The sequence below is a fragment of the Suncus etruscus genome, chromosome 3 (genome assembly GCF_024139225.1).
Source record: "Suncus etruscus isolate mSunEtr1 chromosome 3, mSunEtr1.pri.cur, whole genome shotgun sequence".
Lineage (NCBI taxonomy): Eukaryota > Metazoa > Chordata > Mammalia > Eulipotyphla > Soricidae > Suncus > Suncus etruscus.
In genome coordinates, this window is record NC_064850.1 from 15,585,554 (window position 1) to 15,606,248 (window position 20,695).

The window sequence follows — 20,695 nt, forward strand, 5'->3', positions numbered from 1 at the left end:
CAAACAGCCGATCCAGGACCAAAGGTGGTTGGTTCAAATCCCGGTGTCCCATATGGTCCCCCGTGCCTGCCAGGAGCTATTTCTGAGCAGACAGCCAGGAGTAACCCCTGAGCACTGCCGGGTGTGGCCCAAAAACCAAAAAAAAAAAAAAAAAAAAAAAAAAAAAAAAAAAATATAGTATGGTTATAGAGTGTGACACTCAGGTAAGAGAATATTTTTTAAAAAATGGTATTTTGTATTGAGCAGTGGTTAAAACAGTCACTGATTGAAGCAATTTACATGAATTATTTTAATTAAACTTCAGAATCCTTTGATGTGTAGATGCAGTTATTGTTCTTGTTTTACATGCAAGAACACCAAGTCACAAAGAGGTTAATCACAGTTAGAATCAAGTGGAGGAAGTTCCTAAATCAAAGTACTGAGACACAGGAGCCCACATTCTCACTCCCATACAGTGTACAGAGCTTCCACAGGAAGGGAAAGAGAAAGCTCCTGTCTAAAATACTACAGATCTCAATTCTTAAGTTTAACTGGCTCAGCCTTAATAATGAGAGTGAAGTTTTAAAATATATAAAGTCCAATTGCCAAATTGTAGTAGAAAAAATTAGTAGCCAATGTCATTAGGAAATGTTTTATGTTCACGGTAGTGGTTTTTACCTAAATGAGTATCTTTGTTTGTTAGTATCTTACTAAAAATACAAAGTGCCAGGGAAATGGTCCTGTGGGCTAGTGCACATGTTTTGCATTTGAAAAGACTGTGTTTGATCCCCAGCACTTTATGGTCCCCAGAGCATGGAACTGAGAGTAGTCTCTGGGCAGTACTGGATGATTCTTTAAAAAAAAAAAAAAGGAAGAAAAAGGAAGGAAGGAAGGGAGGGAGGGAGGGAGGGAGGGAGGGAGGGAGAGAGAGAGCGAGAGAGGGAGGGAAGGAAGGAAGGAAGGAAGGAAGGAAGGAAGGAAGGAAGGAAGGAAGGAAGGAAGGAAGGAAGGAAGGAAGGAAGGAAGGAAAGGAAGGAAGGAAGGAAGGAAGGAAGGAAGGAAGGAAGGAAGGAAGGAAGGAAGGAAGGAAGGAGAGAGGGGGGGAGGAAGGGAGGGAGGGAGGGAAGAAAATACTTAAATGAAAATCTTGGACCAGAGCAGTGGGTAATGATTGCACTTGCCTTGTATGTGACTGGCCCAGGTTTAACCTCTGACCTTTAGCACTGATTCAGTCCCCTAGCACTCCCTGGAGTGATCCCTGAGCAAAAAGCCAATAGTAAGCTCAGACTACCATGGCTGTGACCTCAGAATAAAACAAAGTAACAATAATGAACACAGGAACATCTTTGTTCAAAGTTTTCATCATATATATATCCGGGGTGGTGAACAAGTTCAACACAAAGAGCCAAAATTTGGGCTGGAGAGATAGCACAGCGGTGTTTGCCTTGCCAGCAGCCGATGCAGAACCTAAGGTGGTTGGTTGGCGTCCCATATGGTCCCCTGCCTGCCAGGAGCTATTTCTGAGCAGACAGCCAGGAGTAACTTCTGAGCACCGCTGGGTGTGGCCCAAAAACAAAAAACAATAAAAAAAAAAAAAAAACAAAGAGCCAAAATTTTAAACTGTGAGTCAGAGAATCACACCACGCAGTTGACCTGCCAAAACAGACAAACACTCACACAAAAGCATATAATTTTAACAATAATATATTAAACACATAAGAGGCAAAGAGCCGCATTCATTTTGGCCAGGAGCCGTTTGAGGCTCTAGAGCAGCATGTTCGCCACCCCTGATATATATACCAGAGGCTCAGAAAAGATTAGACTCAGGCCTTGCTGCAAGGAGAGCAATTAAGACATAGATTTAAGGCTTTTTTTTCTTTCTTTCTCTTTTCCTTCCTTCCTTCCTTCCTTCCTTCCTTCCTTCCTTCCTTCCTTCCTTCCTTCCTTCCTTCCTTCCTTCCTTCCTTCCTTCCTTCCTTCCTTCCTTCCTTTCATCTTGATTTACATTTTTTGTTTGTTTGGATTTGACTTTTTTTTTTTAAATTTAGCCTTCAAAATGGCAGGGTATATTGCTGAGTGCTGAGTAGTATAAAGACTAGTTTCTTAAACTATAGGTCACAACACCATGCTGAGTCATGTGTTTTTAAATGATTTATGATTTATTATCAGTAAACATTTTGCATACTTATTTTATTTACTGGTATACTTGGGGTCGTGCAAACATTTTTGGTTGAAAGGAGTCATGTGAGAAAAAAAACTGAGAAGCCTGGGTGGGTATGGAGAATTTGCCTGAAAAGTTTAAGTTTCTTTCATACTTAGCATGATGAAAGAAAAAAGAGGAAAGGAGATTGTGAGAAAGGAAGATATGATAATAATGAAGTCTGAATATACACCTATCAAGAGTAACTATAAGGGAAACGGTGTTTATTTGGAACTGAATAATGCAAATACTTTGATTTAGAAATGAATGAGTTTATCTGCTGATTTAGCCTATTCATTGCCATATGCATGAGGATAAATGAGTTCAACCAGCCACTTTGTTTAATTCAGTCAGCTACATTTGAGGCATGACCCATAGGGAAAACATTTTTTCCCAAATCCCATTTCATGAATGAAACTCCTGCAGCACAGTTACTATTTCTGAAATTGTAATCCTTTCTTAGATTATGATAACAGCTAATGCATATTCAAAGTTCATATGACTGCCAAATTGGTTACAGACAATTCATGAATCCATATGTACATTAACAGGAAGGAAATCATGAGAGTCATCAGATCTGAGAAAGAGTGTAGTGGTAGGAGGTAGATAGATGACTAAATGGCTGGACCACATGTTTTGCAGGCCAGTTTGACCCCTGGCACCACATGGTTCCCTAAGCAATCCTGGTGGTGATCCTCAAGCACCAAAGCCAGATTACCAACCCCACCCGCCACCCATTCATAGAGTACCACTGGATGTGGCCTGCCAAACCAAAAGCAAAGGAGTAGCCAGAGCAATAGTACAGTGGGTAGGGCACTTGTCTTGAAGGCTGCCAACCTGGGTAAAATAAATGGAACCCTATGTAGACCCCTGAACCCTTATAGGATTCCCTGAGTGCAAAGCCAGGAGTAAGCTCTGAGCACAGCTACATGTAACACAGAAACTAAAATAAAATGTGGGCTGTGAGGGAGAATGTAGTAACACTGGTATCTTTGTCTTGTCTCTTATCTAGTAATGAGTATTCTGCACTTAGCTCATCTACACTTTCTTGGTCTCTTTTAGGCTGGGTTTGGTAACTGGATGAAGGTCTATCCATGATATGATTTTGTAATAATAGTATTCGGAGTTATGGTAGACTGTAGTTTTCAGTATAGGAAATCAGCAAGGCCAAGGCATGTAGTGAGAATTCTTTGATTAACCATCCAAAAGAACAGAGTAACAGATGGCAGATATTTAAGGCTTATTAAGTTTAAAAGGTTGATTGTATTTTAAATTTAGCTTTTAAGGAAAAGTTAATTTGTTTCCTGCAAGATTTACTTTAAGTTTCAAATTTCTTCAAATGTCCTCAAAATGAAGTAATTCTGGTTCCATCGGGTTGGGGGGAGTGGATTTCCACCATTACTATCTTCCAACTTTATTCTCCCACAGGTACTTCTATCCATTTTTATATTCTATCATATTCACTGTTACTCACTGCCTTTTGAATATGTGTCATTAGACAATTTTACCATTTAAACTGACATAGAGTGTAATTACACAAACCTAGATGGGATAATGTTTTACATATCTAGACTTTCTGATATAGACTGATATAGACTGTTGAGACCACCTCATATATATAGCTTGTTCACTATTGATTGAAAAGTCAGCAAAGGATGGTGACTATATTCCTGTTTATTTATTCACATGTCACCAAGTATATATACGTACTCTTCTTCATTCCTCCTTTTCTTGACCAAAATACAAGCATGCTATATGAGTCTGGAGCTATAGTACAGCAGGTTAGGAGCTTGCCTTGAATGTAGCCGATCAGGGTATAATCTCCAACATCATCCCCACCAGGAGTAAGCACTGAGCATCACCAAGTGTGCCCCTCCAAATAAAAGCCCATAATGCGTGCTGTAAACATTCACTTTTTTTCATTTAGTAATATATTTTGAAGGTCACTATAGAGAAAAGGTCTTTTGTTTTCACTATGGAGAAGGCATTCCCATTGTTTTTTCTTGTTACTTGATATTCTTCTAAATAGTTCTTTTATTTAATCAGTTTCCCTATTTGAGCTTTTGGTTGATCTTTGTCTTTCTTTGTTACAAATGGTGCTAACATAAAATACTTCTCGTATCTAACGGAAACTCACGTAATGCCAAATAAAAATAGGAACATATATTATCAGTTTAACACCCAATATGTAGCTCTGTTTTTGTGAGAAATTCTGCACAACAGATCATTAGATAAGACTGTTATGCGTGTGTGTTTTAGAATATCTGCTTCATTATACCAAGATAAAATTAGATTAGAATGTGGCTATGCACATATACTTATAAATAATTTTGATAGGATCTTTGTCTTTTTTTTAATATCCTCTCTAGCCAGTTTCCATATCTTATTTCTTAAAGCAATTTCATTTTTGTGAGCAATTACCAGTGAAAATCAATTTTCTATCGAGCATATTTTACACCAACACTGAAGTATTCTGGCCCATGTCCTTCTTTTTGGCGATCCATATAGTGATGAATACTGAAGGAGTTGAGAAAGTTACCATGTAACATCAGAATTCAGAGCTATCAACGTATCGCTTCTTGGCCTTTTGGCTAAGATCAAGTGCAGAGCTATCAATGTAAAGATGGCCAAATGGTTCACTGCCAGCAGCATCACAGGAGTTTATTTATTCTAGATCAACCCGCTATAGGCATATGTTTAAAAAATAAAATTGATTATTTACTTCTGTAAATAAATATTAGCTATATTTATCCTATTGTTCCTGCTAAGTAGAGCTAACATTTTGCATTTTGCATATAAAGGAAACATAAAGTGAACTTAAAAGTTAGAAGAAGGCAGACTGACTAGAATTTGTGAATTGGAGAGGAAAACCTCAGCAGTCAATTGTGTAGATTGTGTTTTTTAATAAAGAAATAAAAATCCAGCAGTCAACAGCCTGGAATTTGCCAATAAATACAGACAAAAGTTGTCTCCAAACTGTCTCTCAGTGAAAGGACCAGAAATGGGAGAGCCTTTGAAAGAAAATGTTTAATCAACCACATTTCTTTCTTTACCAAATACTGCATAGAGACCCAGTATTACCACAGATTCCTCTCCTCCTCAACACTTGCTGAGTGAGACACTACTATTAAATAAAGCCACGTTTGGACCTGGGACCTACAGACCTCTGGTGGTAACCTCTCCTGTTCCCCATTGGTGGTATCAGAGGAGACTATGTGGACTCCTATATTTTCTGTACACCCTGTGGTGGAATCATCACCTACTGGTCAGTGAAAGCCAAGTGGGGAGCAGAAAAAATGCACCTAGCTTTTCCCATCCAGACATCTATTAGTGAAGACTTAGAAGGAGCTGGAATTTCCACTGTTGTCCAGCAGCAAAGATTTGTCATTAGGTGCCAGTGAATGATATGAGGAACTTCCATTCTCACTTGGCCATAGTGAGAATATGTATTCTAGTCCCTATCAGAGAGATAATGGAGACAGTCTATCAAACAGAAAATGCAAATAGAATCAATATACTATACTTGTAATATACTTAGAATGTACATATTTAGAATTCACTTTTTATACCAATAACTGGTAAAAGCTCAACTTGAAAGAGATAAGCAGTACCTGCCTCTGCCACAACGTTAGAATCTTAGAGCAACAGTCATTCAAAACAGCTTCATTGACAGACTTGGTTTTAAGAAATCTATAGCTCAATGGGCTGTGTACTTGCTTTGCAGGGAGCAAGTTCAGGTGCAATCCCCAGTAACGCATGACTTCTCAAACACTAAAATAGACTAGTTCCTTAACACTACAGGGCTTGGCCCAAAAGAAAGAAAATGAGATTTTTTTCCTCTGGATCAAGTTCGGTGTTTTATCCCAGAAATCTTCTCCAAGGCACAGGGCATCATGCTGAGTAAAGTCAGAAGGCAAGGGGAAGATACAGAATGATCTCTTACCTGTGGGATTTGAAGGTACACAATGAAGGAGCACAAAAGCCTAAAAGCAACGGAACTGGAGAATTGACTCGAAGAACTGATGAGGCATGTTAAGAGGGAGGGGCCTTTGAGACCTTGATGGCTGGAAGCAGGTACATTGATAATGGAAGTAGTATTAATAAGAATATGTCTACATAAAACCATTATTAACAATATTAATGTACCGAAATAAAGATTAAAATTTTTTTCAAATATAAAAAGTAAGCAGTGATGTCATGATTGCTTTTATAACAATGAACATCAGTTAATGAAAAATAGCAATTTCTGGGACATGGGAAACAGAGGGAACACTTAAGGTCACACACCAGCTTTCTGCTTGAAATTTTTTTTTAGGATGTACCGCAGGGAAGGGCACCATGTTGAAACCCAGGGGTCACTCTGACTTTAGACTGACATGTGAATCAAGACAGGCAGGGAGTGAGGAGTCATAGTATCGAAATCACAAAGTGTGTGTGCCTGCATTGGAGGGTGGTGCTTGAGACCATGTTAAGAAGGTGTTTGGGAATGATTTCCTGCCCCTGCCAGGCAGACTGGAAAACTTCAGGGTTCACAGTGCTTTGTAAAATGTCTCCATGTGATTCTGCCTTAATTGTGTGGCAAATTATCCTCAAACACAGCTCTAGTACAGAGTTTAAATACAAGAACTGAAAGGCTCTAATGGCTCCTAGATAATTATGTCCCAGAACAAGGTCCAGAGCCCTTGAGCAGTGATGGCCCACAGATATGCCTGTGCTTTTAAAAACTGCTGCTTTTATATAACCATATAACCATTCAGAACCCCCAAATCCTGCTCTATTTCTATTTACATTTGCTCTTTTTCTTGAAATGTTCCTTTATTACATTTACATAACTCCTCCTTAACAGTTTCTCGTATTTTGGCAGGGACATGGTTGCTAACTTGGGATTCTAGGCGCTTTAGTCAGAAAATGCCACCTACCTTGCTTTAATGGAAGTAGAAATGAAACATACAGTTACATCTTATGTGTACTTCAGAGGATAGAGCATTGACATTTGGCACTGTTGCAGCCTGGAGGAAATTTGACATTTTAGCCAATTTCCTATCGTCTTAAAAAGAGGCTTTCTTTCACAGCAAGCCAAAACTTCAGTTTGTCCTCCCATCTATGCAGGTGGGGTCCACTAGTCTGAGAAATGTGTCCAAAAACGTGTCCAAAGAAGGAAGCACATTGTCTCATTGCCCCTGGATTCTGAGTTTCCAGTGGTTTGGGGAAGTTACCTCACTTCTGGCAGTGAATCACATAAATGTATTCATTTGAATGTTGCCCAGAAATCTTAGACTTTTATCTAAGAAATTTTGAAATGCTGAATCCAGTGTCACTCTGATGATTTCAATGGGACAGACTATTATTTTTGTTTCGTGTAAGCCTGAACAAAGCAGTTGATAGCTCAGAATACCCCAGTCCTTTTCTCCAGAGTGTTGCTGTTTTCTCAGGAGCTTTCCCTGAAAGAAGAAAGTAGTAATCTGACTATCCGTATTAAGGATTCTTTTGCAGTAAACCTAGAATCTGCCACTATCATTTGTTGAGACCTGATGAGTGTTTCGTTTAGTTTGAAAGCCAGGATAAAATCACTACCATAGAGGTGTTCACCATATCTGAAGCAGGCCAGCTGCAGAACGGGAAAATGTCAGTAACAAGCAGTAGGCTTTACTCTGATTTCTTCTCATTTATTTTTTCTACATGTGCTGTTAAGAAAAATTAAAAAACTTAATCCTGAATGTATTTCTATTAATAACTAAGATGAGATGAGAGTAATAAAAATTGTATGCTGTTTTGATCAGTTTCAATAATGGACTATGCAGCTATTGTTGGTTTCAGGCTTGGAATTTCACCTTCCACTTACTGGAGTGGGTAGAATAAGGTAGAGTCACTTCTCTACCACCAAGAAATACTATGATACTCTCATGTTACATGTCAGGTACAGGCTGTGAAGTTTCCCTATCACCTAGATAATGTGAGGGAGGTTAGAGAATACCAAGCAAGGTGCTTCTATTACATTTTTCATATGTTCACTTGTCTGAACCATTTGGTTTAGAACGTTGGAAAGAATAGTCAAGATCTCCCCCCACCCTTAGGAATCTCCACTGCTTGGATAGTACAGCAGGTAGGGTGTGGCCTTGCACTCAGCTGACCCAGATTTGATCTCTGGTACCCCATCTGGTTCCCCAGTCACTGCCAGGAGTGATTCTTGAGCTCAGAGCCATGAGTAAACCTGAGTACTGTTGGCTGTGGCCCAAAAAAAGGAAAAAAAAATTGCATTCCCTAATGTACATTAGAAGTTGAATGTGTTTTAGAAATTAGAACAGTGATAAAATTCATGCATCATTTAGTAATCTTCCAAATGAGGCCTTGGCAGCATCTCACAATCAAACACATAAATGTTTCTAAAAGAAGTCATATTAAAATGAATAAATTAAAAGCATTATTGTCAGTCAGATGTGTTTATTTAAATACAGTTTTTACCTTCCAAGTTTAGAATTGCAAGGGAAGGGGCCGGGCGGTGGCGCAAAGAGGTAAGGTGCCTGCCTTGCCTGCGCTAGCCTTGGACGGACCGCGGTTCGATCCCCCGGCGTCCCATATGGTCCCCCAAGCCAGGAGCGACTTCTGAGCGCATAGCCAGGAGTAACCCCTGAGCGTTACCGGGTGTGGCCCAAAAACCAAAAAAAAAAAAAAAAAAAAAGAATTGCAAGGGACTATGGACATAATGTAAAAACAACTGGAGCAGAGGACACAAACATGGTTGAATACTGGCAATTTTTAACAGATCAGGATCACAGAACTGATAGGTTACGAATATATATATTTCTTCCTAGTAAATTTGTTATTTTCTCTTCCATTCTCTGACCACCAGTTTTCTTACTTGGTTAATATTTGCTTTGTGACTCTTGTGACGATAAGCTATATATGTTGAACATTGAGAATTGTTTTTAGCATATAAATAGATATTTATAACATATCAAAAAGTTGTCTCTTGGGGCCAGAGAGATAGCACAGTGGCGTTTGCCTTGCAAGCAGTTGATCCAGAATCTAAGGTGGTTGGTTCAAATCCCGGTGTCCCACATGGTCCCCTGAGCCTGCCAGGAGCTATTTCTGAGCAGATAGCTGTTGCCCCATTTGTTGGGTCCTGTTTTCACCTTTGTTGATTGTTTGTGTAACCCCTGAGCACTGCTGGGTGTGGCACAAAAAACAAAAACAAAAACAAGTTGCCTCTTTACTTTCTAACCCTTTCTCTTAGGAGAAAAATTACAGGCCAGGGGAACAGTACAGGGTCAACCCAGGTTTGATCTCAGATACCACATGGCCCCCTAGGCATTGCCGGGTGTGGCTCAGGTAGATTCCCTGCCACTGCTGGGATAATCCATATGCATAATTCTTATGCACTGGCCTAGTTGGCCAAGCATGCCAGAAATGGACCTAATGTTTCCAGAGTACTTTTTGGAAGATCCCTCCACTCCCAAAAATAAATAGACCTGCTCCACAAATAGACCTGTGTGGTAAAGATTGACCTTATTTTACTGGAGATTTTAGTTAATAATTTTTTTAAATTTTTAAACTGTATTATAGTGAATTAAAAAGTTGGGCTGGAGAGATAGCACAGCAGGAAAGCATTTGCCTTGCGTGCCGCCAACCGGGACAGAGCCAGTTCAATTCCTGGCATCACATATGGTTCTTTGAGCTTGCCAGGAGCAATTTCTGAGCACAGAGCCAGGAATAACCCCTGAGCATTGCCGGGTGTGGTCCAAAAACCAATAAACAAACAAACAAACAAACTGCTTTTAAAAAGTTACAAAGTTGGGCCGAAGTGATAGCATGAAGGTAGGGAGTTTGCCTTGCATGCAGAGGATGGTGGTTCAAATCACTGGCATCCCATATGGTCCCCCAAACCTGCCAGGAGCAATTTCTGAGCGTAAACCTAGGAGTAACCCCTGAGTGCTGCCGAGTGTGACCCAAAAACCAAAATTAAAAAATAAAAAAAGTAGGGCCCGGAGAGATAGCACAACGGCATTTGCCTTGCAAGCAGCCGATCCAGGACCAAAGGTGGTTGGTTCGAATTCCAGTGTCCCATATGGTCGTCCCTGTTTCCCCCCCCCCCCCCCCCCCGTGCCTGCCAGGAGCTATTTCTGAGCAGACAGTCAGGAGTGACCCCTGAGCACTGCTGGGTGTGGCCCAAAAACCAAAAAAAAAAAAAAGTTACAGTTATTCATGATTAGGTTTCAGGCATACACTGTTCCAGTACTAATCCCTTTACCAGTGTTTACTCCACAAGTAACCCCAAATTTCTTCCCACTCTCCAGCCTACCTCTACCTTCTTTTTTTATTTTTTCATATCAGGCATGGGGTTCTTCAATATTATTACTGAGAGTGTATCATGTATATCATTGGACCTCCTTTTTAGCACCCAGTCCTTTTCCAGAGTGACCACTTTTCTCTCTCTTCGTCATAGTACCTTCTCTTACCCATACTTTTTGCAATGACGGGGATTAGTTATCAGTTACCAATTAGTTACCAATGACAAGGTAGTTACCAGACTACCACTTTTACCTGTCTATTTCCTTCTTCCCTTCCATTTTCTTTTTTGCTGTTGTTGCTTTGTTGCTATTGGGATGACTGGGAATTGTATGTTCTTGGTTGTAGTGTTCACTCGAGGTTGCACATCTGATGTCAGTGTTATCCGTGTGCTCGCTGGGAGTCCCTGTTTATCCATGTGCATGCCGTATGCTCACCATTGTTTGTACTCCTGGCTGAAATGTTCTCACATCTGTGTTTGCAGTGTTTGCTGTGGGTTGCGTACTTCATCTACTATGCATAGAGATAAGTTTTCCAATTCTAAACGAAAATGAAATTCAAGGATGTGAATGGACATTTAATGTAGAACATTTTAAAAATAAATTTTATAAAGTAGACCTCAGGACATACATTCCTTTTTTATTTTTTTAAGGGGATAAATCCTTGAATAAAAATAGTCTTTTACTGGAGAGATAGTATAATGGGTAAGGCCTTTGCCTTGCATGTGATTGACACTGGTTCAAACGATGGCATTACACATGGTCTCTAGAGCACCATCAGGAATAGTTCCTAAGGTCAGAGCCAGGAATAATCCCTGAACACAGCTAGGTGTAGGGCCTTCCAATATGGTCTTTTTCTAGCTTTTTTATTGCCTCATTTTGCACTTTGTTATTTATTTACAGAAATTCTTGTTATGTCTTTTTTTTAATGATGCAAGATTATGATTGCAAGAATTGTTTTTCTGGCCTTTTCTCTCAGTTCATGAAGATTATAATTATAGATGTCTACTTTATTGCATTTTTTTGGATCAAAGACAGGCTAATAAAAACAGATGAGAGATGAGATGCTAGCTGTGATGGGCATTAGTGTACAGAACTTGTTATTATTTATGCAAGAAAAATTAATCTGCTTTTGCTTATCTACATTTTCTTGTCTGTTTTCATAGCTGAACTATCAACAGAAAGTAGGAATTATGTACTGCAAAAACGGACAGAGCACAGAAGAAGAGATGTACAACAATGAATCAGCTGGCCCTGCCTTTGAGGAATTCCTTCAACTGTTGGGAGAGCGGGTTCGGCTCAAAGGATTCGAGAAGTATCGTGCACAGCTTGACACTAAAAGTAAGAAACACTTATAACCTCCTGCTAGGTTTATTTCTCTCCTACAGTGTCGATGTTAATCTGCAGAACTGCTTATAAAAATTGTTGCCATGTATCACAGAAAACTATGGCAATGTGGAAAAGAAGATGTCAGAGAGAGGATGTATATTCAGAACACTTGAAATTGACAGAATAGCCAAGAGCAAGCTATTAAAAAAAAATATGTTATCAAAGATGTGAATGGAGTAAACAGGATATATATAGGGTGCTGCAGGATTGTTCCTGTAGTGTGGTATGAATTTCTCTATATTTAAATATTATAGGGAATTAAAATTTTTCAGAAGCTTAAAACCATCTGATTATGTCAGTTTTTTTTATTACCATTAATTCATCTCGATTCTCATCCTTATTAGCCTTTGTAGAATTCTCTTACATTTTTTAATATAGTTGAGGATTTTTTGGTTTTTGTTTTTTTTGTTTTGTTTTTTGGCTTACACCCAGCAGCGCTCAGGGGTTACTCCTGGCTCTACGTTCAGAAATCGCTCCTGGCAGGCTCAGGGACCATATGGAATGTCGGGATTTGAACCATTGACCTTCTGCATGCAAGGCAAACACTTTACCTCCATGCTATTTCTCTGGCCCCATAGTTGAGGTTTTTAATTAATTTTTCTATTATTGTTACTTATAGTCTAATGTAAGTTCTAAGAAAATAGATAGCTTAAGCTTTGGTATCCCTTTGTCCCACCAAATAAATGTGTTAATTAAAATTAAAATAGTCAGGGCCAGAGAGATAGCATGGAGGTAAGGCATTTGCCTTTCATGCAGAAGGTCATCAGTTCAAATCCTGGCATCCCATATTGTCCCCTGAGCCTGCCAGGAGTGATTTCTGAGCATAGAGCCAGGAGTAACCCCTGAGTGATGCCGGGTATGACCCAAAAACCAAAAAAATAAAATAAAATAAATAAAATAGTCAAGTGATCTGTTCAGTACTGGCTCATAAACATAGGAAGTTGATTTCATTCCCTAAATCTCTAATAAAATATTTATGTTCTTAAGTGTCTATTTTGGTTACAGGCTTCTGCTTTGTATCTGTGTGGAGACAACTTAAAATTTTATCTCAATATCAATCTATAGACACCTATGACCTGTTTTTTGTTTTTTTTATGAGGGTCTTTGGATTAGCACATCTTTGTTGTAGTAATCTCTCTGATTTTTCTGTACAGGAAATTAAATAAGGAGTTAAGTCATAAACAGAAAAACATTCATAAACTCCACTGTATGGGAGAATTTCCTGTTGCCATGGTTTTGCTATTGCCAACTTGGAAACAACATGCCAGAGTGACTATTAAAATCCATAAATATCTTAGATTCTTAAATATTATTCTAGCATTCCATAGTCTGCTTGAAACTGTTCAAAGTGTTAAACCTCAATATGACCTCAAACTCCTTTTATCCAGATAGTCTAATATTTACCTAATATAGTATATTCACATATCCGTTTGTTATATTATATAAATTATCATCCTCATAAAGAATTACTTAAGAGTTAAGGAAGAGAATGTAAAAGCACAGTAAATCTATAAAGGAATGGCTAAATAGAAAGATAATATGATTATATACTATTTGTATATTACACATTCCCTCTACCTCTTGACTGATGAAGGGTGCAAAGTCCATACTTAAGCAACATGACATTGTGTAAGATGATAAACTAAGCAAAACAAATTTACTTATTTTGCCTCAATATTCCAAAACTGAGAAGGCAAAAGGATTGATCCTGGATTACTAAAACAGCTTATAACTACATAGATTTTATAGTTATATAATATATTCAGCAAAGAAAAGTTACTTCTCTCTGAAATCTCTCCTTTGAGTCTCCTATAACCTTTCAAATTATAGATCCTGAGAAGAGGAGTTCACAGTTCCGTTTTCTGTCCTTTTAAGAGTGTCAAGTTTTCTGAAGTGAAGGATAAATAGGAACGTGTTTCCATATTACAGCCCTAAAGAAGGCAGTTGTGCATATTTTTCATTCATAATCCACTGTAATAGGATTAAAAACACTGAGGGTCATTAGTCTTATCATTTTAATAATTATTAAGTAATTTAATAGTTATTATATTCTGGCTGCAGAACTGGGGGCTTCCCTGTAGTCTTCCTGACTATGCCATATGCAGGTTAGATTTTGCTCAGTATGCTTTCCTCAGGTTATCCAACTTCAGGTGAAGAAACTCTTCCAGCATAGTCCTTTGAAAGAGAAAGTGCTTGAATCTAGAGGATATTGTGCTCTACCTGAGACAGTGTGGGTAGATGCCATTAGATCTGTGGACTTGCAGTTTTCATTAAATTCAAATATTTTCTAGTCCTTAATTTTTTACCTCATTCATTCCTACTGAATCCCTAGCTATTCATTTGCTAGATCACTAATCATATTCCATTGAGAGTATGTCTCTGTGCTTTTATTTTATATTATTCTGAGTCAGTGACATTTCATTTCAGATATTATAATTTTTCAGTATCAGAGGTTGTGTTGGTTCTGGGTTTTGTTTGTTTTTGCCACTTTTACTTTTCTCCTTATCAACTGATGTCATTATTTAAAACACTGAAAAATTTTTATAATAGCTTTTTGTGTGTTTTTCTAAGATTTAAACTTTTTTCATTACAGGTGCTATAAAATTGTCTACTTTTAGGCTAGAGAAATAGTACAGTGGTTAAGTTACTAGCCTTGCATGCATCCCACTCCAGTTCCATACCAAGCACTGCATTTGGTCCCCCAAGCATCTCCAGGTGGGACCCCTGAGCACAGAGCCAAGATTAACTCCTGAGCACAACTGGGTTTGAACCAAAGTACCAGATTAAATAAATAAAATAGTTTATTTCAAGTTGTTTAGCTTATTTTATGGTAGCTATTTTAAAGTTTTTATGTTCTATTTCTAGCATCCTTGTCATTTGGGGTTTATCTGAAACAGATTTTCTCCTGCACTTGATTTATACTTACTTGAGGTGTCTAATTACCTCTTGAATAGTGAACATTTTGATTATTTCATTGTTGAGTAAATTGTGTTCTCTTTATAAAAGTGTTTAATTTTGTTTTGGCAGGCAGTTAAATTACTTATGAAGTAACTTGAATTTAAGAATCATAGAGCTTTTTAAAAATATTTTATTAAAGCCTACTTAGAGTGTCCTCTGTTTTGTAGTTAATTTAGTTCTGTCAATAAGACATGTATTTTCTTGTGCCTAAATATTTCATATTCATTGTGGTTATCTCTGCTACTAGAATGTGAATAACTACAATTTTTGGTATTTGTTCTTGACTACTAGTTCTTTGTCTTTTTGTTTTGTTTTTGGGTCACATCTGGTGGCACTCAGGAGTTACTCCTGGTTCTGCACTCAGAAATTGCCCCTGGCAGGATGCCGGGATTCAAACCAGTGTTTGTCCTGGATCAGCTGCATGCAAGACAAATGTTTTACCAAGTGCTATCTCTCCAGCCCTAGTTCTTTATTCTACTTCAGGATCCTTCTCTATGCAGTCCAAGATTCAAAGAGGCTCCAATACAGATATGTCTGACTTTCTCCCTGTGCTATGCTTCTTTAGTGCTCTGGTCCTCAAATCCCAGCTTCCTTAGACTTCCACAACATCAGTTTGTTTTTGACTTCCCCCATCAAAGCCCTGATTGAAGTCCTTGTTCCCAAAATGAACCCAGGTAGAAAGCAGAACCAGAGTGTGCATCACCTTTATTATTTTTTCCTCAGGGGTCACTGCCTATTGCTTCTCATTGTAAAACACCTGAAAATCACCGATTTAGCTATTTTATTATTTTTCCAGTTACTTAGAATGTTAAAGTCCTATTGAGGTTGGAATTGAAGCCCCAGATAATTTTTTTCTTTGTCTTCTCATTTAATCTCTAAAAATCCTGTTGGATAATAGTTATTTCTATTTTCTAGAATTGGCTTTCTTTTTTATTATTATTAAGATGTCCAAAATTAGACAGCTAGGAAGCATCAGGGAGATAGAATAGATCTGAGAAGTATAATTAGTGAAGTATTCAGAAAAAGCACTAGAGAGCTATTTTTTTTTTTAAGCACAACTATGACACTGTGACCCCAGATCTTTGCCTTGTGACTATATCTTAGCCTTCTCAAGCTTTGGGCTAAAACAACCCAATCCATTTCAGACAGTTCTGCATGCTGTGAATGAGATGATATGCATATTTCAGTACTGTGTAAATGAGATAGAGACTTAAAGAAAATTTGAGGAAACTATCAAACCGCATCTTTTACTCACTATTTTATACAGTGCCCTTCCCATCTCAGAAATAAGGACTTTTAGTAAACAAGCTACAAAATTGTCAGGAATTGAAGCAGTTCAACATCAAAACCACTTTCAACAACAAATTATTTTTTTCTTCTTTCTTCATTTCATCTGGGTGATAGACCCTTAAGAGAGATAATTACCATTCCCTCATATTAAAATCAGTACAAAAATGAACTTTCCATCAATTTGTTATTCGAAAGCAGGAAACCACCTTCATTTCAAGCTTCCATATGGATTATTTTGGGAAAACTATTTCCTTGCTGAATCTGGTTTGTCTTGTCATTCAGTCATGAGACTTTGAAGCCCCTTGTAAAGCATTCCACTCAAAGCACTGCCTTCATTAGTTTGCTGCAGTGTTAGTGAATTCTTGTTGCTGCCCCTTTGGGAGGCAGTTTGTGAAGACCATTGAAATCAAGGTCTTAAAAAAGAGATACATAAGATTTTCCATAAAGAAAATTAATTCTCAGCTTAAAATCTTTCAACATTTGGGGGAGAGGATAATACTAGCATTGTTTAAGGGCTTTGAATATGCAGAGAGCTATTTGGAGATCCAGGAAGTGTTGAGAAGGAAAGGACTGTTTTTTAAACTTTTGGTACAGTGTAAGGTTTTTTTCCTTTGACATGCATCTGGCCAAGAAATGGAAAATAGCCCAATATAAAGAAACTACTTTTTTTTTTAAGTTCAGTTGGATAAAATTCTAAATTCTGCTCAAGACATTTCATAGTTGTCCCACAACAAAATGACCAAAAACGAACAAAATAGGCAAGAGTGAGATAGTACAGAGCTTGCCTTGTATCTCGCCACCCAGGTTCCAACCCCAGCATCCCTCAAACCTACCATGAATGATCTCTGAGCACAAACCCAGGATTAAGCCTTGAACACCACTGACTGTGACCCAAAAACAAACAACAAAATAACAATAAAAACCACCATCAAAATGAATTTATTTGGAACCCAACTACAGAAGGAGCACACATGTTCTTGACAAAAACCATATGTAGTGCCTTGAATCTGTGGCTAACTAGAACCTAAATATTCTCTAAAGTTCCCGTTGTTCCAGTTCAGGGAATGAAAGGTATCACCTCCAGGAGGGAGATGCAGGTCATGTTGGATCTTGTGGTTCATTAATTTACCTAGGAGTGAACTCTATCTAGCTTCCAGATCTCAAGATTTTATTTGAATAGGATTTCTGAAGTTTAGCAATCATAATCCTTGGAACTTTGATTATATGCAAGGACAGAAAAGTAAAGTGACTTGCATATGGTTATTTAACAAATAACGCTATTGGTATTCAAAGTCAGGTCACCATATTTCTGAGTATGACATCTAGGTAACTGCAGGGATCTTATGACCAGTGATTAGAAAGTTGCAGCTGATTCTTCTGTAATGCTTTTATAACTATCTCCTAGCCTTTCTCTTACTGTGATAATCATTTTAAGAAGCCTTGAATCCTCAATACATACACAAATTTGCATACATACAGATCACATACACACACACACACACACACACACACACACACACAGTCCTTGAACTGATACACTATGTGTTTGCCTCTCATGACAGATAGCAGTACTGCATTCTTCTGGATCACATCCTATTAAAGAAAAAGTAATATATCTCATGTCTGAGGCTAAGGTACATGAAAAAATAATAGTTAATAAAGATAATAATGGAAGGAGGTAGAATTTTTGGTCTGTCCTAATACTTCATTTGTGAGTGAGATAGCGCCTCAAGAGCAAAAGCTTGCCTCCTCTGATAAATGTCAGTGTTTCAAATATTCATACTTGTCCCTGGTAAGTTTTTTATATTATTGGCTTCTAGATTCCACATCCTGAAGCAGATTTACATAAATGGGAACATGAGCATCTTAAGAGGTGATTCTCAAATCTCATCTGATAATAATATCGCAAGCTATGTTGCAAAACTAGATACACAACTTATTTGATTCTTGTCCTGCATTTGATGTGTTCTCAGTGGTGAGGACATTAATAAATTGAGTGTAAGCTTTTTCATACTATGGACTTTGATAGTATACCTGTATTTGGTTAAAGAAATTACTTTTCTCTTTGTGCTCAACTACATTTAAAATGAGAAACCATTAAAAAATGTAATTACATAGACTTGTTTTCTGACTAGTCTCATTTATATATACTTTTATCATCCACATTTTAGACTACTTCAAAAATTACAATTGAGCCATAAGAGAAGTTAAGTACAGGGGTAAAAGTTCTATTGACCCCATCTTGATCCCTGGAAATAAATACGGTTCTCTAAGCCCCTCCGAGATCTACTTAAGTACAAAGCTGAGAATATCTCAGAGCACTGCTAAATGTTAAGCCCTCCCCCCAAAAAAAGAGAAAAGTCATGTATGGATATAATATTTACTGTATTTGAAATTGCATTTATAAATGTAATGACTTGTATTGCTTTCATTTACAAGTGCCTGAAACAGTATAATCACTTATTATCTTTTTTAAGTAGTTGAAATGATTCCTCAGTTATTTGGCATCTCCTTGTCATCTAATCTGTATATTAGAATGTTTCCTTTTTATGACTTAATATAAAATATTGACCTTATTTGTGAGTAAATGTTTCTAATTGCATTTACCATTGCAGTAGGGTATGGAAACAGATTGACAGATTGCTTCATTTTCAGAACTACATATAGATGCCTGCGTTTACTTTTAAAGCTCCATACAGTTGAAGCAGGCATAGTCTTGTTCCTCTTTTGCCAACATACTTTCTTGTTAGAAATGAATTTTTTTTAATTTATTTTTAATTATGTGAACAATGATGCAAAGAAAGAGGACAAGGTAAAGTTACAGTGGATGGACAATCACCCAGAAACAGAGTTCTCAGAAGAAATCCCCCTGCTGACACCTTAATTTTGAATTTATAGTCAAAGAACATTAAGAAAAATAAAACAGAGCCCATGTACAATTATTTTATCCCTCAAGACCCCAGATTGTAGTATATTATAACATTTCTTAATGGTACAGAAAGCAATCTAAAGCCATAAAATTTATGTAACTTCTTAAACTTGAAGGCATAGTAGTTTTTTTACATTTCCATGCACATGTATATTTAAGTTAACCTCAAACGTTTAAATGGTTTTTATTTTTAAGGTTTAGAGTCAAAGGAGCACAGTAAAAATGGTGTTAGGGTGGTAATTATCGTTTGCATAGGCCCACCAAAATATGGGGGACATGGAAAGGAAAAGCTTTGACCTAAATACAAGGAGACCCTACCCCTTAAGTTTCCTGGCATAAGACCAACTCTAGGCTCCAGGCAAACTAGTTTGTCCAATCCAGGTCATTGTCTGTAGTGCCAATACAGTTTTATTTTTCACAGTCTCTGTTGTTGGTATCATGTTTCTTTATTGAAGATCCTGGAATCTGTATATCCTACATTGAAGTCAGGATGGTGGGGAGCGTCCTCTAATTTCAACTCACAATTAAAGGGCAATGCAGAAAGCTCTGTCCAGTAAGCAGGTCATCGTTGTTGTTAAGTCTTCTCAGTGTTAAAGGAAGACTCTTTTGAGTAGATCAATGTCAGAGCAGCAGTAGGGTCTTCCCTGGTACAAGATTGCTTCCAGGTGATGTTATAGACAAACCTGGATGTTTCATGGATGGCTTCCCTGGTTCAGGGGTGAATGGAGAATGCCCATTCTTCTGAGGCCTGTGCCAGGTCATTATGTCAATGTTCAGGGTGTAAGGTCCCATTGCACTACAAGATTTGTGTATTCCTATCTCTATTAGATAAGAACTTATTTGTATGTATAGTATTTTCCATTTTAATGTGCCTATGCAAACAAGGAATAATGCCATGTGGCGTTATCAGCGCATATGGGGGCTGCAAGAACAAGTCCAACAATCCCCGTGACTTGGTTCAAACATAAGCATTAAACTGAGGGACTCTTTCACCAAAATTCCTTATTGAACAGTTCACAAAGAGAAGAAAAAATAAAAAGTGGGGAAAATAAACAATCTAACATAAGACAGTGGACACAATTGTCACCATTTAAGGGGATATTCAGTAATAGTTATAGCGGTTGAGGGAATGTATCTACAATATTCAAAGGAGATATGCATGTCCCTTTTATATCATTAGAAATAGTCAGGAAGAGGAGGGTGCCGAATCCTGGACACCACTTTGGTCTGCGATTTAGCCTTCTGGAGTCTGCAAAATGACTCCCTGCAGTTCCATATCGGGAAATGCATTTGAGTGGGAACTAATCAGAAACCTAGTATAGTAGCAACCACAGTTACACAATGAAGGAAGGAAGAGGCCAAGAGTCCGCTGAGAGTAAACACGTAGGAAAAGAGTACTGGTCTCTTTCCAGCCCTAGAGTCTATCCAGGGGTCCTCAAACTTTTTAAACAGGGGGCCAGTTCACTGTTCTTCAGACTGTTGGAGGACCAGATTATAGTAAAAACAAAAATTATGAACAAATTTCTATGTACACTGCATATATCTTATTTAGAAGTGAAGAAACAAAATGGGAATAAATACAATATTTGGCCCACGGGCCGTAGTTTGAGAACCATTGGTATCCTCTCATTTTTATTTTCAGTATATATGGTACACGCGGGGGCA

The 20,695-nt window shown here is 37.8% G+C and overlaps 1 protein-coding gene across 5 annotated transcripts in view; it reads left to right on the top strand.

Moving 5' to 3' along the window:
• The window catches only part of SIPA1L1 (signal induced proliferation associated 1 like 1), a 363,330-nt gene that overhangs the window by 247,481 nt on the left and 95,154 nt on the right, over window positions 1-20,695 (top strand). For all 5 annotated transcript variants that reach the window (XM_049770289.1, XM_049770292.1, XM_049770293.1 and 2 more), the window contains one exon: window positions 11,631-11,805. In XM_049770289.1, coding sequence (XP_049626246.1) covers window positions 11,631-11,805 — 175 coding nt within the window. The remainder of the gene's footprint in view (window positions 1-11,630; window positions 11,806-20,695) is intronic.